The 17421-nt window shown below is 41.6% G+C and overlaps 2 protein-coding genes across 3 annotated transcripts in view; one reads left to right on the plus strand and one right to left on the minus strand.

The window, feature by feature from the left end:
- Window positions 1-1492: 1492 nt before the first annotated feature.
- Window positions 1493-8906, minus strand: hus1 (HUS1 checkpoint clamp component). The gene is made up of 8 exons (XM_041879986.2): window positions 8669-8906; window positions 7836-7963; window positions 4263-4439; window positions 3770-3877; window positions 3530-3604; window positions 3171-3270; window positions 2892-3020; window positions 1493-2454 (listed from the first exon to the last, which is right to left on the minus strand). The coding sequence occupies exons 1-8, from the start codon at window positions 8718-8720 to the stop codon at window positions 2372-2374; spliced, it is 852 nt and encodes a 283-aa protein (XP_041735920.1). The 5' UTR covers window positions 8721-8906; the 3' UTR covers window positions 1493-2371.
- Window positions 8907-11397: 2491 nt separating this feature from the next.
- The window catches only part of LOC121569216 (receptor activity-modifying protein 3), a 47056-nt gene continuing 41032 nt past the window's right edge, over window positions 11398-17421 (plus strand). For both annotated transcript variants that reach the window (XM_045221668.1, XM_041879985.1), the window contains exon 1: window positions 11398-11741. In XM_045221668.1, coding sequence (XP_045077603.1) covers window positions 11648-11741 — 94 coding nt within the window. In that variant the 5' untranslated portion in view covers window positions 11398-11647. The remainder of the gene's footprint in view (window positions 11742-17421) is intronic.

Consider the following 17421-nt stretch of genomic DNA (forward strand, 5'->3'; position numbering starts at 1 on the left):
CATGGTCTATTTAGATTTTTTATAGCAGATTTAAAATCAAGACAAAGCAAAAGTCTATCCCTATATTATTTTAAGCCGTCTATTCCTAAGATTTTCATTTGTAATTTGACTCATCACTCATGACACAGCACTGTAGAGCATGACAGCAATGCCATTGTCAGAGACGACAGAAACCGATGTTCTCCAGAAATAAAACGGGTGTGGTGCGCCGCCGAGCGGCTAATAATGGTAAAATCATTGCGACTAATATATTGTATACGTCAGTCTGGTAGCTACATCACCTGGGTCGTTCAACTGTTCAAATTAAAGCATATTCTTATTTATGTGTCTCGGAAATAGTGTCATAAAAATCAGGGAATTAATTTTAGGGTTTCAGTCTGTCCTGCTATTAGATTCAACACGATAATGATGTTTCGGCTTTTTGTGGTATCCCATAATGCACTACCATTTTCTCCAAAGAAAATCTAAATTATTTCTAAAAAATATTGTATCTATTTTAGCGAGCAATCATTGTACTAAATGTAATGGTGGAAAAAATATACAGTTCATATATACGTTTCTACAATTTCACTAACCATGACTAAAAACGACATTTGTTCATGTCCATATAAACTAGTATGGTGATGCGAACGTTATTTGACTGGTCCGATTGTAGTGGGTTCAAACGATTGATATTGCTTACAGTCAGTTATGTAGAGTCCTCACTTGTGACCCCAACCCGCTCACTACACAATTTGACTAGTCTTTTAAAAAACAGAAGAAACGTGTTTCTCGTAACTTGCATTGACGGATATTTCTGTTATCATACATCTTGTAATACTTGCTAGTTATAACCATAATCAGAAAAGGAATATACAAACATATTTGGCTTAACTCAATCTAACTAGACCAAAAGCCATATGTCAACTATTCCCACTAACAACGAAACAAAACTTGGATTTCACTAATTCATTTTACAGTCCAATGAAAACGCTTGTTTTATTTGAGCTCATGAATATTCATGATCATTCCCAGCGTGCACCACAGCTCTACAGTTGTGCTTGCAAACTTCTAACTTACGTGCAGTAAACAGTAAATCGGCCAAAGCGTGGATATATGACATTAATATACGACATTCTACACACTACGTGAAAACTGTACAATTACAAACCATAACGCAAAGTGTCGAATCCGTACGACCGTATAAATAATGTGCAACACAGCCTTTACTCTGGGTTGGTCCGAAAGCAGTGGGAATTACACTTGATTGGTTTAGTCAGTTATGGAACTCCTGGTTTCTTCTCTGCCCCCTCCCACTGTGGACTTTGACTAGCCTTTTGCTTGGCAAACATTCTTGTTATGTTACCACTATCCAGGTACATTAAATAGCATTAGACAAGCATTTTCCAATCTTTTGACTTCAGTACTCTCTTTGTGTATGTCTAAGGTCCTTTGGCGTGTCCAGCATCAACTGTGTGCGCAACTATATTCAAATTAATCTAGGGACCCCAAAAAAGCTATACAAATTATTTCCTTTGCATAATAATATCTGTGGAGATTTAATTTGTTGCACTATCGAACACAACCTATCAACTGACAAACTATGCCTATACTATTACAAGATAACATGCATTGTACAGACTGGTAGCGTATCTTTTGCAAGGGGTCATTTAAGATTTCCAAAGTGTCCTTATCCTTCAATCTGCCTCTATATTCCTATATACAATGACCTGAACACATTTCTTCACTACAAATAACAAGTGATCTACAATAAAAAAATGTTTTATCAACAATACATATAGTACATATAATCCATAAAGGCAGCCACATCTTGAGTGGAATTATTAAACTATGTACAGTAAAACAATACTGTAGCAACATACATAGACAATACATTTAAGGCCTTGAGGTTTGTAAGCATATTAAATAAAATACTAAACTATAATATACAAACTTTGTTCCAGGTCTAAGAGTACACCATTTACATTTTAAAGATGAAATTCATGAGCTTCCACTTAGAATATGTAATCACAAAGTTATTATTTTGGAAGTGCATGACAGCAGTGTTGATTTACAAGCTTTTCACACCTTTTCATGTCATCTTAAAATCAACCAGCACTTCTCAAATGAATGTGTAGTCTAGGATCGCCCATTCCTCCTCCTGGACAGCTACGCTCCTGCAAGCTTTCTCTCCAACCCTTAACTAGCACACCACCTGATTCTACTGCTCATTAGAACCTTGATTAGCTGAATGAGGTGTGTTACGATGGGGTTGGAGCAAAAGCATGCCTACACAGTAGCTCTCCAGTAGGAGGGATGGTCAACCTTTGATCCTAAAGAAAACAAACTCCACCTTCTCAGCTGACTTTTGTGATAGACAACGTTTGTCTTGTTAGGCCACCGCTGGGATGAAGTACTGCAGAGACACGTCTTCGTGCAGCAGAATCAAATGAATGATCCTCTTGTGGACAATATCTGGTGGGGATAATAGAACGCTCATCAGTGATCTGCAATCATGGAGTTTACAGTGGATCTTTCTTATGACACAAGTCTCACAATTATTTTCTCTCTCTCACACAATTAAATTAATGTCCACATCACAACTCATAATATAGTGATGCATCTGATAAAGCATCACAGATGATGATGTAACCGTAACTCACTGGTACAGTCAAGGCTCTCTGTCGGTCATCAGATGGTATAATCCAGTCTCCACTGACCCTGGTCCTAAAGAGATACATGGTGTGCAGGCCTTGTGCGGCAAATCAGTTACTTTAGGGCTGGGTTGGAACAAAAGCCTGCATCACCTTGTGGGTCTCTGGGACCAGGGTTGGTGACATTGAAAATTAGAGGTGCTGATTAATTGGTCAACATGGTTAATATTAGTAGAAAGTCTATGAGAGTTGACTCACTGCACATGGCCTTGCTAGGGTTGACCTGCTGGCCCATGAGGAACTGCTGCAGCTTGCGGATGTCCACGCGGGTGTGGGCCATGACCTCAGGGTCCCTGCTCTGACTGCGCCCTTGGGAACCATCGTCACCTGAAGGGGGCCAAGAGAGACAAGACTGAAATGAGTAAAAGCCCTAAGACAGGCTCCAGTTTGATGCCATGGCTAACATGAGCTTTTTCAAAATGATTTAGCTACGGTGTGCCTTAATGCAAACGACCCAAATGACGGGGATGCACCTACCCCAAGGAGGATTTCCCAGGTCTTTGAAGTGGGTGGTGACAGACACCAAGTCGGTTTCAATCTTCAGGTTCATCTCTCCATTCAGGTTGGCCTCCATCACCTAGGACAAAGAGGGCAACGTAACTTTGTATTGAAAGCTAATATTCCAATCTACAAATAGCTTTATTTTATGTTACTTTAATAGCTCTATTTTATGTTACTTTAAAGGAGATTGTGACATACCTGTGACTTCCAAACAATGTTATACTTTTTTTTTATTTTTTTAATTAAACCTACACTGAAGATATTTTAACAAATATATCAAAGCATGTTGGGGGCATGTGTAAAATTATCTGAGCTCATGGTAAACGGTCTCTTACCAGAAAGTTAGAAAGATTCTTCATTCGATCCACAACATTTTTCATAGTCTTCAGTGGAGGCAAATATATGCTCACCTGCAAAGCATTTGATATAGGTATCATTACAACAAATTAAATAACAATCCACCTGATGTGTTAAATTGGCATTACTTCAGAGGACTTGCCTGGATGCCAGTCTGGTTCTGCTTTAGAGTTGGCTACGGCAGAACGAGACCGGGATCCAGTGGCTCTGGTACTCACGTCAAAGTCTGGCATGCTGGGCTCTTTGAAGTCATGCCAAAGCCTTCTGGGTATCACGTCCACCGGGATGTCATGGGTGACAACTCGACTGATGCTGGAAAGTGTCGGCTAACAGGGAAGAATAAGAGGGCGGGGAAAGATAAAATGACTTAACTTCTTCGCTGGTGTTAGGCCTTGCTGACGTATTCAAACTTCTAGACAGCCAGCCAGAGGAGGATGAGCTGCCTCTATGAAGTTTGGTTCCCCTCAAGGTTATTTCCTACCTGGAGAAGTTTTCTTGCTTTTAAGGGGGTTAAGACATAGTTTCATTTATTTTGTGTTAAATGTAAGCCTGTTTGTTAGAAAAGTGTTATATACTGACTGACATGTCAAAGTAGTCACTTACAAACATGGACAATATAGTCAACAGAATTACACATCAAAATCAACACAGCCCAGTGAGTGTTGATAGTTTTGAAGCAGACAAATTGGATGTAATTGCTGTAACTCTTACCAGGTCTGCAGCGAGAGTGAGACAAGGACAGTGCTTCTTGGTTAGCTTGATCTTCACACACTTGGCATTCTGAGAGGTTCTCAGAGCCCTGGACAGGTTCTCAGGGGTCACCTCTAGGCAGATCTCATTAGTGTCGGGCGCCACACCTTCCAGCTGATACTCATCAAAGAAGTTGGCCTGGACAAATACAATACAAATGGAGAATGCTTGTTGGATAAGTATAGAGCAGACACTAGTGAACACAAGAGTCTCTATTGTGCAAGTGTTATTGTGCAAGTGTTTGCCACGTGTAAAAAAACAATATACAGACCAGCAGGTTGATAACGCTTCCCTGTGGATATTTTGTCTCACATTACCTCCAGCATAGGGACAAAATCGGTGGACAACAGGTAAAGTAAGTTGAAATTAAGTTTTCACCATTTCAACATTCTGACTTGTAATGATTGGAGAATAAACTGGATGAGTTCGTTCAAGACTATCCTACCAACGGGACATAAAAAACTGTAACACCTTATGTTTCACCGAGTCGTGGATGAACGACGACATGGATAATATACAGTTGGCTGGGTTTTCTGTGCATTGGCAAGACAGAACAGCTGCCTCCAGTAAGACAAGGGATGGTGGTCTGTGTCTATTTGTCAATAACAGCTGGTGCGCAAAATCTAATATTAAAGAAGTCTCTAGGTTTTGCTCGCCTGAGGTAGAGTATCTCATGATAAGCTGTAGACCACACTATTTACCAAGAGAGTTTTCATCTATATTTTTCGTAGCTGTGTATTTACCACCACAAACCGATGCTGGCACTAAGATCGCACTCAACGAGCGGTATAAAGGCCATTAGCAAACAAGAAAATGCTCATCCAGAGGCGGCGCTCCTAGTGGCCGGGGACTTTAATGCAGGGAAACTTAAATCCGTTTTACCTAATTTTTACCAGCATGTCACATGTGCAACCAGAGGAAAAAAACTAGACTACCTTTACTCCACACACAGAGACGCGTACAAAGCTCTCCCTCGCCCTCCATTTGGCAAATCTGACCATAATTATATCCTCCTGATTCCTGCTTACAAGCAAAAACTAAAGCAGGACGTACCAGTGACTTGCTCAATATGGAAGTGGTCAGATGATGCAGATGCTAAGCTACAGGACTGTTTTGCTAGCACAGACTGGAATATGTTCCGGGATTCTTCCGATGGCATTGAGGAGTACACCACATCAGTCATCGGCTTTATCAATAAGTGCATCTATAACGTCATCCCCACAGTGACCGTATGTACATATCCCAACCAGAAGCCATGGATTACAGGCAACATCTGCACTGAGCTAAAGGGTAGAGCTGCCACTTTCAAGGAGCAGGACTCTAACCCACACGCTTACAAGAAATCCCGCTATGCCCTGCGGCGAACCATCAAACAGGCAAAGCTTCAATACAGGACTAAGATTGAATCGCACTACACCGGCTCTGACACTCGTCGGATGTGGCAGGGCTTGCAAACTATTACGGACTACAAAGGGAAGCCCAGTCAAGCAACATTGAAGTATGCATGAGATGACCAGCTGTTCCGGCCGACTGTGATCACGCTCTCCGTAGCTGATGTGAGTGAGTCCTTTACACAGGCAACATTCACAAGGCTGCAGGGCCAGACGGATTACCAGGATGTGTACTCAGAGCATACACTGACCAACTGGCAAGTGTCTTCACTGACATTTCAACCTGTCCCTGACCAAGTCTGTAATACCTACATGTTTCAAGCAGACCACCATAGTCCCTGTGCCCAAGAATACCAAGGGAACCTGCCTAAATGACTACCGACCCGTAGCACTCACGTCTGTAGCCATGAAGTGCTTTGAAAGGCTGGTCATGGCTCACATCAACACCATCATCCCAGAAACCATAGACCCACTCCAATTCGCATACCACCCCAACAGATCCACAGATGATGCAATCTCTATTGCACTCCACACTGCCCTTTCCCACCTGGACAAAAGTAACACCTACGTGAGAATGCTGTTCATTGACTACAGCTCAGCGTTCAACACCATAGTGTCCTCAAAGCTCATCACTAAGCTAAGGACCTTGGGACTAAACAACTCCCTCTGCAACTGGATCCTGGACTTCCTGACGGGCCGCCACCCAGGTGTTAAGGATAGGCAACAACATCTGCCACACTGATCTTCAACATGGGGGCCCCTCAGGGGTGCGTGCTCAGTCCCCTCCTGTACTCCCTGTTCACTCATGACTGTGTGGCCGCGCACGACTCCAACACCATCATTAAGTTTACCGACGACACAACGGTAGTAGGACTGATCACCGATAATGATGAGACAGCCTATAGGGAGGTCAGAGACCTGGAAGTGTGGTACCAGGACAACAACCTCTCCCTCAACGTGATCAAGACAAAATAGATGATCGTGGACTACAGGAAAAGGAGGACCGAGCACGCTCCCATTCTCATCGACAGGGCTGTAGTGGAGCAGGTTGAGAGCGTCAAGTTCCTTGGTGTCCACATCACCAACAAACTATCATGGTCCAAACACACCAAGACCGTCGTGAAGAAGGCACGACAAGGCCTATTCCACCTCAGGAGACAGAAAAGATTGAGATCTTCAAAAAGTTAAACAGCTGCACCATCGCGAGCATCCTGACTTGTTGCATCACCGCCTGGTATGGCAACTCCTCGGCCTCCGACCGCAAGGTGCTACAGAGGGTAGTGCGTACAGCCCAGTACATCACTAGGGTCAAACTTCCTGCCATCCAGGACCTCTATACTAGGCGGTGTCAGAGGAAAGCCCTAAAAATTGCCAAAGACTCCAGCCACCCTGGTCATAGACTGTTCTCTCTGCCACCTCACGGCAAGCGGTACCGGAGCGCCAAGTCTAGGTCAAAAAGGCTTCTTAACAGCTTCTACCCCCAAGCCATTAGACTGCTGAACAGCTAATCAAATGGCTATCCGGACTATTTGCATTGATTGACCCTCCCCCCTTTACGTTGCTGCTACTCGCTGTTTATTATCTATGCATAGTCACTTTACCCTTACCGACATGTACATATTACCTCGACTAACCTGTACCCCCGCACATTGACTTGTACCGGTACCCCCCGTATATATCCTCGTTATTGTTATTTAATTGTTACTCTTATTTTTTTAAACTTTAGTTTATTTAGTAAATATTTTCTTTACTCTTATTTTTCTTAAAACTGCATTGTTGGTTAAGGGCTTGTAAGTAAGCATTTCACGGTAAGGTCTACACCTGTTGTATTCGGTGCATGTGACAAATACAATTGTATTTGATTGGAATGGGATTGTTCGGGAATGCCGAGCCTACATGTTAGAGACGAGACTAAGTATTTATTTCACTTTCAGATTCTAAAAGAGGTTATTTCCATATAATGGAGTTTCTGTTCTGCTCCTTTCACATGCGAAATTACTTTTAAAAGAGTGGACAACAGTGTCCAATGCATAATACATAGCCCTACATGTAACAATTGAGAGTATTAAAAACATAATTGTGTGAGCTATCAAAGTACAACTCATTGGTAGAAATAGACATATTGTATTGCATGGGCATGTACCTGAGATAATTCACACCACATGCCGACTCCTCCGCTGGCTACCTTACCAGACAGTACAAAATATAGGTTGTGTGGAGTTAGTCGCAGGATGCATGTCTTCGTTAGTTTAGAGATGGTATTCACCACACCTGATGGGGAGAAATGAAAGTGAAATGCTAGCAAGTGTTGCATGTTCGACTCGCAAGAGAAAATGCATGAGGGGTTCTGTCTATCTCTACCCTGTCTGGACCTTAAGCATAGAAATTGCCTGTTTACCTCTTGGTCGGTACAGGGTTCAATTGATAAACATGTAATGTCGCGAGGTCATCTTCCAAATCTCGTCTCGTTGGGCAAATGATTTTTTGTTGTTGTTGCATTTTAGCTAACCCTTTCCCTAACCTTAACACAATTATCCTTACCTGCTACGTTAATTTACCTAACCTACTGCGTAAGTATCCTGTCACGAAAAGTCCATTCTGACAAAGGCTGTATCCATCTAACCAAAACCGAGTCAGAGACGGTTGGTCATGGTCAATCCTCTTTGGAAAAGATGTTCTATCAGTCACAGATAGAACAATGAGGTTTAACGTTAGTTATACAAATCTTTGTATCAGTATCTTTGAGCTAGTTTAGTAAACAGCCCACTTCTTTGATTTAGAACCAACAGACAGCACCCGCACCAACCATTCATTTTCTCTTGCAAGTGAAACACGTAACGCTTGCTAGCAAGTAGTTGGTATAATTGTTCATCTTTATGTGAAGCCTAGTTAGCCTAGCTGCTGACGTTATTAGCTAGCAATCAATGCTTAATACTAGCTAGCTACACAAGAGCAACATTACAGTAGAGGACTTACGTGTGAAATGATTAAGACAACCAACATCAATAATTTTTGCTCGGAACTTCATCTTCAATTTTATTCTAACTGGGAAAAAAAAAACTAATATTTCCTGCGAGAGTAGTATAGAGCAAAAAGTTTTGTTGTGACGGTCAATTTGGCCCGCGCGCCAATGGTACTTCCCCGTTATACTTTCCCGGAGAAACAAGTATTTTGCCTTTTCATTTCCTATTTCATTTGGCTGCACTGAGATGTTTCTTCTTCTTCGATGAGGTTTAACGGCGGTTGGCATCCAAAAAATGTTGCATTACTGCCACCAACTAGACTGGAGTATAACTCCCTTATACTTTGCTTGAAAAAAAGAGAAGAAATACCATCTAACCCTACACTCATTAAAAACCCACCACCCTACTCCACTAAATCTATCTAGTCGTACCTCAGGCCAACAGCCTGAAAGGACGGGACACCACTACTCAACACACAACGTAACTCTTCTGACGTAAAAGCTCATACACCCAAATACTTCTCTGCAGCTGCCACCACAACCTCAATCTTCTGCGACTTACATTCCATCCCTGCAGTACAGTTGATAACCATTGCTGTAAACGCTAAAAATCCAATCTTACTGAAGCATATATCACTTGTCGGCCTATCCCTCTGTACTAGTTCAGATCTACTACTCACACCACTCCTCAAAGGATCCCTCCCCCTTCACCCATCTTCCTCTACTTTCTTCACTCCCTCAGCATATGACAACTTCTGCATTACTGGTACTGGTACCTGGTAACCTCAACCTGCCTCTCACCGGACATTTCTGATCCCCAGCCCCATGGGCACCTTTACAATTAACACATACCGCTTCTTTCCCCAATGCTACACATACCTTTGTCTCATGGCCTTCTGCACACTTCTCACACCTAGGAACCTCCCTCCTACACACAGCTGCCACATGCCCATAAGCTTGACACCTGTAACAACGCAATGTATTCGGTACAAAAGCTTGTACGGGATAACTGACATATCCTAACATCACTTTGTCGGGCAAAGATTCAACATCAGAACTCAAAAGAACAGACAACGACTTTTCTGTTTCTCCACTCACGCCACCCTGTCTGTGTCGCACCAAACGACGAGCATCACAAACACCAGGAATCTTCCCCTTCAGTTGGTCCACTTTCACATTTACCACTACCCCAATAATCAATCCTCTCAATGGCGTGATGCAGAGCGCCTGCTCCCTCTGACCAACAGAAACACAAACAATTATCATAAGACCACTTCGGGTTACCTTCACTATTCCAAAGCACCTAACTCCGTTTTCACCCACACTGAAACCACAAATGGATCAGCCAAAAGGCAAGGGTCCACTTTTTCAAAACATTTCACTCCTATCATCACAGACTCATCTTTGTCCTGAACCTCGGTGCAAGCCTCGGGCTCTGAGAACTTCACCATACCTACCACCTCCGATACTTTGCCCTCATTCACTTCCATTTCTCCTCTTGTATTTAATCCGGCGTACAGCTCACTCTTCTTACACTTTCTACCATTCTTCTTCAACAAACCATCTCCCTTTCCCCCTCAATTTTTTTACCAATTCAAGCTCACCCTCTTCCTCCCTCTCTCTCTTCAACTTCCTCTGCCTCTCTTTTTCCCTCCATTCCTCCTCCGTAATCCAAGTATACGTCTCCTTATGATAATACTGCACTTCTCCTGACATACATGTCGTTCTTGCCTTCTCAAGGGACGCCATTCCCCACTCACTCCAGCCTTCCCCTCATTTCAAACTCTCCCACTGAGACATTTCTCAGGTAATCCTCAAGATAGCGCTCGGGTTGCTTTTATTCCTGGATGGAATCCCTGAGTCAAATAAAGCATTTGCATCTTTATGAAAATGAATATCTAAACTTTGTACAATTTGATATAGTTTGAAGTACTTTTTTGATATTCCCAACATAAGCTATGGATTTGATCTTGCATGCATTTCTTTTAATTACAGCATTTGACAGGTTAAAATGTTTGGATAATAATGTAGAAGATGGCCTAGATCAGGGATGGGCCACTTTGATGGGGGTGGGGGCCACAACAAATCTGAACTCATCACGAGGGGCCACAGTGGCTCGTGGGTCTGCGTACCCACATCCATACCCACACATACAGTCAGAGCCTTTTGGGGGCCCTAAGCAAAATGTTGTTTTTATTTTATAGTAGGCTACTTTTCCTTAGGTATAGGCGGTAATACTTTATAATAACTTTCATGACACATCTAAATATAGCCTAGCGTAGGCCTACATAGTAGACCTATTAATAAACAAGTATTTAATTATTTATTAACATTTATGGACATGTATAGAAATATTATAGCATTCAAAAACATTGCATAAGAATTAATAATCCAATATAAAATGTAATGTAATAATCTATAAAGCATTTACAAAAGCGTACAACGTCTTATTCTTCTAATCAAATCAAATGTTATTCGTCACATGCTTCATAAACAGCAGGTATGGACTAAGAGTTAAATGCTTTCTTAAGGGCCCTTCCCAACAATGCAGAGAAAGCCATTATAAAATGTAAATGAGTCATACAATAAAATCGTTATCATATCATTCATATTAAATTGTCCATTTCATGCTTTCTTGCATATGGAATGAGATAGATCGTCCCCTTCCTCTCCCTTCCTCTCTCTTCCTCTCTCCTCCTTTCTCCCTCCCTCTCTCCTCATTTCTCCCTCCCTCCCACCATCCCTCTGAAAGGATGCAAGGGAGCGCAGAAGTCATTTTAACAACGAGATGTGCAGGCAAGCTCATGTGGAGGTTTGATCGGAGGGGCCAGATTTGAGGAGGTGTTGCGGAGTTCGAAGTTTCGAACACGGGCTGGCAATTTTGTGACGACTGACTCGTGAACTATGAAGGAACTTGCGCGCCCGTGCTTTCAGTGAATTTGGATAATTATGGTTTGCCACAGACATTTATCACCCAGCTGAGATATCATTGAATGCATCTGAATCGTGTGTGTGGGACCTTTATTCACGACGTGATGGATACAAATGCTTTGGCTGTGTTGAAACTTTTAGTTGTTGGAATTTTGGGTGAGTATTCTGTTGTATTTTATTTGCATATTATGTGGTCGGATAGTTTTCTAGATTATTAAAATAAACTATTTCTTAGTGATTTAATAGCCTATTTCTTTGCGTGTTGCGTCTGTTTGAAATGGGTTCATATCATGGAATAAATTAATGGAAAATGCATAACAACATATTAATAATTCTCAGATCCTTTTGATTCAAATCTGCTGTCAATGTTAATTCTGCAGCCAATTAGACATTTTAGTTGCATGGCCTATCATCTTTAAAAAGGCTAATAATCATTGATCAATGACTTCATGAATTTCATATGATTTCATCATATATTTGATCGAATATAGTCAATAGCCAACCTAACACCACCTGTCTCTTGACCCTGGTGGCTATGTAAATGACTGTAGGCCTATGATAAAATGCCATTAGAATTCATTAAACAATATAAGAAGCTCCATACCAGTATTATGTTCAGAAAATATGCCTTTAAAGGAAATTCCACCCAAAAACTATATTTTGGTATTTGTTTCATTAGTCCATTGTTGATATAGTCCCAACATGTTTTGCATGTCAGCAATCAAGTTTTCAAGATATGTAACTTGAAGAAATACAGCCAGTATGATAGATTTTGCATCATAGGATGCTCTGTTTTGCATCATATGATGCAAAATGCATCATACTGGCTGTATTTCTATATTTTGAAAGTCATATATCTTGAATTTTCCTTTAACGGATGATGACGATGGATGTCGATTGAAAGGGGTTATGCAGCCTATACGATTGTCTGTAATGATTAGAAATCATTAATATCTTTCAGTTACCCCAAATTCATGTTTATTGTCCCGGTGTCGAGATTAATCTTTCTTTGGGGAGGATTTTTTTCTGGTTCTCTCATCAGGGGGAGACTTGTACAGGAACCCACCTCCATAAACCCAATAGCTTAGATTCAGAGCTGAGGCCGAAAGATTATGGGTCAGGGATATACTAAAGTCCCCAAAACTGGCCAGAACTCTCCTGGATACCTGCCTTGTAGGCTATGTGCAGCAAAATAGCAGATGTACAGTGGAAAATGCAAAGGCAGGTTTTGAGGTTTACAACCCAAATGGGAACTCTTACATGCATGCATGATATCCTCAAAAGCTGCATGAATCCAACTGTATGGGGCACAGGGGGACTATGATTTATATGTTGTAAAATGTATTTACGAAAGATTATGTCATTACATCAGTGCTGCAGCACAATTAGCATTGCTCCACTGAGTAAGGTCTGTTTACTTGAATTAGCAGATAATAATGGTTAGGCAAAAAGAGACGTCGGAATTCCATAACCAAGGATAAAGCCTTAGGCTCTTCAGCCACAGCTGCTCTCAGTGTAGCGTTGTAAAAATAATGCAGTACATGCTCGAAAACTCCTCTATAATACCATTATACTGCAATGTCTACATTTGGTTGGTACTAGTAGCCAGACTAATGGAAATAGAGTGTTGCTAGTAGCTATATGCTTCAAAAGTCTTGTCAGTTTCCTTATGTGGATTCACACTCTCAACAGCGGTAAAAATCGTGTACAAAGCTGTATTAATCTTTCAATGACCTCGTTAAATTTCCATACACTCCGTGGGCTTATGAACTTCGCCACTGCAAGGTTATGAAGTCCCCTGCTGAGCTGGAGCTCTATATAGACTCACACCTGTCCTGAGGCACCCTCAGCGGGTTGGGGAGAACCGGAAACATCCGGTTTTCAGGGATACATTATCTTCAATTTAACTTCCTTTACCCCTGAAAACCAGATGTGGGGACCCCGTCAGGCATTTCTTTTACGCCTGCTACGTTATGTTAGTCCTGAGGCAAAGTGCTACGTTGTCAATGTACTCTACCTAAATCTCAGTTCTGCAGGTTGTCCAGGTTTTAAAAATGGCTCCTGTATTTGCATGAGCAGTGTCTTCCATCTTGAGTAGGCACTCAATCAATAGCGCTGCTCTGTTAATGGGTCACTGCCTCCGATAATGTAATAGTCCTGATGAGTGAAACCCCCAGTTGGAACCCGGGCCTCTGGCTTGGCTTCCCACTGTCACAGCAAGAGGGCAGTGTTGGAACAGTGTTGTGGATCAGCCAAGGAAAGTGTAGAATGCAGAGTGCTGTGTGTGTGTGTGTGTGTGTGTGTGTGTGTGTGTGTGTGTGTGTGTGTGCATCAGCTCCAACAGCCGCGGCTTTCCTCTCACACTCCTGAGGATAAGCAAGTTACCCATAATGTCGTATCTCTCGAAATAGGCCGACATGTTTAGAATTATTATCCTCTACTTCCTGGTACAGTAGTTTGAATATGTGGGCCAGGAATAAATCCAGGTTTCGTTTGCATGTGTCTGTGTGATACGCTCACTTGTGGAAGTGTGGTACGCTCACTTGGATTGTGTGGGCGTCTGGAAGAGAGTTCTCTCAGTGTGAATTGAAACTGAGGTGAACCCTCATTGCCATTTTTCACACCTCAATATGGTTTTTACGTACACTGTAAAAACAAATCCTGTTGTTTTTACGGTAACTTACTGGCAGCGAATTACCTGTAAAGTACTGTAAAAATGGTACAGTATGTTACCATAAATTCCAAATAAACGTTGGTTTAACAGTACATTAATGTAAATCAAATCAAATCAAATTTGATTTGTCACTTGCGCAAAATACAACTTGTGTAGACTTTACAGTGAAATTGTTGCTTACGAACCCTTCCCAACGATGCAGAGTTAAAAAATAATAATACAAAATAAAAATAAAATAGAAACAAGAGGAGTAAAATAAAATACACAAGAATGTAGCTACAGTTGAAGTAGGAGGTTTACATACACTTAGGTTGGAGTCATTAAAACTTGTTTTTCAACCACTCCACAAATTTCTTGTTAACAAACTATAGTTTTGGCAAGTCGGTTAGGACATCTACTTTGTGCATGACACAAGTAATTTTTCCAACAATTGTTTACAGACAGATTATTTCACTTATAATTCACTGTATCACAATTCCGGTGGGTCAGAAGTTTACATACACTAAGTTGACTGTGCCTTTAAACAGCTTGGAAAATTCCAGAAAATGATGTCATGGCTTTAGAAGCTTCTGATAGGCTAATTGACATCATTTGAGTCAATTGGAGGTGTACCTGTGGATGTATTTCAAGGCCTACCTTCAAACTCAGTGCCTCTTTGCTTGACATCATGGGAAAATCAAAAGAAATCAGCCAAGACCTCAGAATTTCTTTTGTAGACCTCCACAAGTTCATCCTTGGGAGCGATTTCCAAACTCCTGAAGGTACCACGTTCATCTGTACAAACAATAGTACGCAAGTATAAACACCATGGGACCACGCAGCCGTCATACTGCTCAGGAAGGAGACGCATTCTGTCTTCTAGAGATGAACGTACTTTGGTGCGAAAAGTGCAAATCAATACCAGAACAACAGCAAACGACCTTGTGAAGATGCTGGAGGAAACAGGTACAAAAGTATCTATATCCACAGTAAAATTAGTCCTATATCGACATAACCTGAAAGGCCGCTCAGCAAAAAAGAAACCATTGCTCCAAAACCGCCATAAAAAAAGCCAGACTAGGGTTTGCAACTGCACAAAGATTGTACTTTTTGGAGAAATGTCCTCTGGTCTGATGAAACAAAAATAGAACTGTTTGGCCATAATGACCATCGTTATGTTTGGAGGAAAAAGGCGGTGCCTTGCAAGCCGAAGAACACCATCCCAACCGTGAAGCACGGGGGTGGCAGCATCATGCTGTGTGGGTGCTTTGCTGCAGGAGGGAATGGTGCACTTCACAAAATAGATGGCATCATGAGGAAGGAAAATTATGTGGATATATTGAAGCAACATCTCAAGACATCAGTCAGGAAGTTAAAGCTTGGTCGCAAATGGGTCTTCCAAATGGGCAATGATCCCAAGCATACTTCCAAAGTTGTGGCAAAATGGCTTAAGGACAACAAAGTCAAGGTATTGGAGTGGCCATCACAAAGCCCTGTCCTCAATCCTATAGAAAATGTGTGGGCAGAACTGAAAAAGCGTGTGCGAGCAAGGAGGCCTACAAACCTGACTCAATTACACCAGCTCTGTCAGGAGGAATGGGCCAAAATTCACCCAACTTATTGTGGGAAGCTTGTGGAAGGCTACCCGAAACATTTGACCCAAGTTAAACAATTTAAAGGCAATGCTACCAAATACTAATTGAGTGTATGTAAACTTCTGACCCACTGGGAATGTGATGAAAGAAATAAAAGCTGAAAGAAATAATTCTCTCTACTATTATTCTGACATTTCACATACTTAAAATAAAGTGGTGATCCTAACTGACCTAAGACATGGAATTTTTACTAGGATTAAATGTCAGGAATTGTGAAAAACTGAGTTTAAATGTATTTGGCTAAGGTGTATGTAAACTTCCGACTTCAACTGTATATACAGGGAGTACCAGTACCAGATCAATGTGCAGCTATATACAGGGAGTACCAGTACCAGATCAATGTGCAGCTATATACGGGGAGTACCAATACCAGATCAATGTGCAGAGGTACGAGGTACTTAAGGTAGATATGTATATGAAGGCAGAGTAAAAGTGACTAGATATCAGGATAGATATTAATAATAAGAGTAAAATAAAGAACAGAGTAGCAGCAGCAAATTATGAGTGTTAAAGTGTGTGAGTGTGCGTGTGTAATGTGTATGTATGTGTGTTGTGTTGTGTCGGTATGCGTGTGTGTGTTATGTGTGTGTGTGCGTACAGTGGGGAAAAAAGTATTTAGTCAGCCACCAATTGTGCAAGTTCTCCCACTTAAAAAGATGAGAGAGACCTGTAATTTTCATCATAGGTACACGTCAACTATGACAGACAAATTGAGAAAAAAAAATCCAGAAAATCACATTGTAGGATTTTTAATGAATTGATTTGCAAATTATGGTGGAAAATAAGTATTTGGTCACCTACAAACAAGCAAGATTTCTGGCTCTCACAGACCTGTAACTTCTTCTTTAAGAGGCTCCTCTGTCCTCCACTCGTTACCTGTATTAATGGCACCTGTTTGAACTTGTTATCAATATAAAAGACACCTGTCCACAACCTCAAACAGTCACACTCCAAACTCCACTATGGCCAAGACCAAAGAGCTGTCAAAAGACACCAGAAACAAAATTGTAGACCTGCACCAGGCTGGGAAGACTGAATCTGCAATAGGTAAGCAGCTTGGTTTGAAGAAATCAACTGTGGGAGCAATTATTAGGAAATGGAAAACATACAAGACCACTGATAATCTCCCTCGATCTGGGGCTCCACGCAAGATCTCACCCCGTGGGGTCAAAATGATCACAAGAACGGTGAGCAAAAATCCCAGAACCACACGGGGGGACCTAGTGAATGACCTGCAGAGAGCTGGGACCAAAGTAACAAAGCCTACCATCAGTAACACACTACGCCGCCAGGGACTCAAATCCTGCAGTGCCAGACGTGTCCCCCTGCTTAAGCCAGTACATGTCCAGGCCCGTCTGAAGTTTGCTAGAGTGCATTTGGATGATCCAGAAGAGGATTGGGAGAATGTCATATGGTCAGATGAAACCAAAATAGAACTTTTTGCTAAAAACTCAACTCAAATAATGCTGAGTTGCATCCAAAGAACACCATACCTACTGTGAAGCATGGGGGTGGAAACATCATGCTT

The sequence above is a fragment of the Coregonus clupeaformis genome, chromosome 7, assembly GCF_020615455.1.
Source record: "Coregonus clupeaformis isolate EN_2021a chromosome 7, ASM2061545v1, whole genome shotgun sequence".
NCBI lineage: Eukaryota > Metazoa > Chordata > Actinopteri > Salmoniformes > Salmonidae > Coregonus > Coregonus clupeaformis.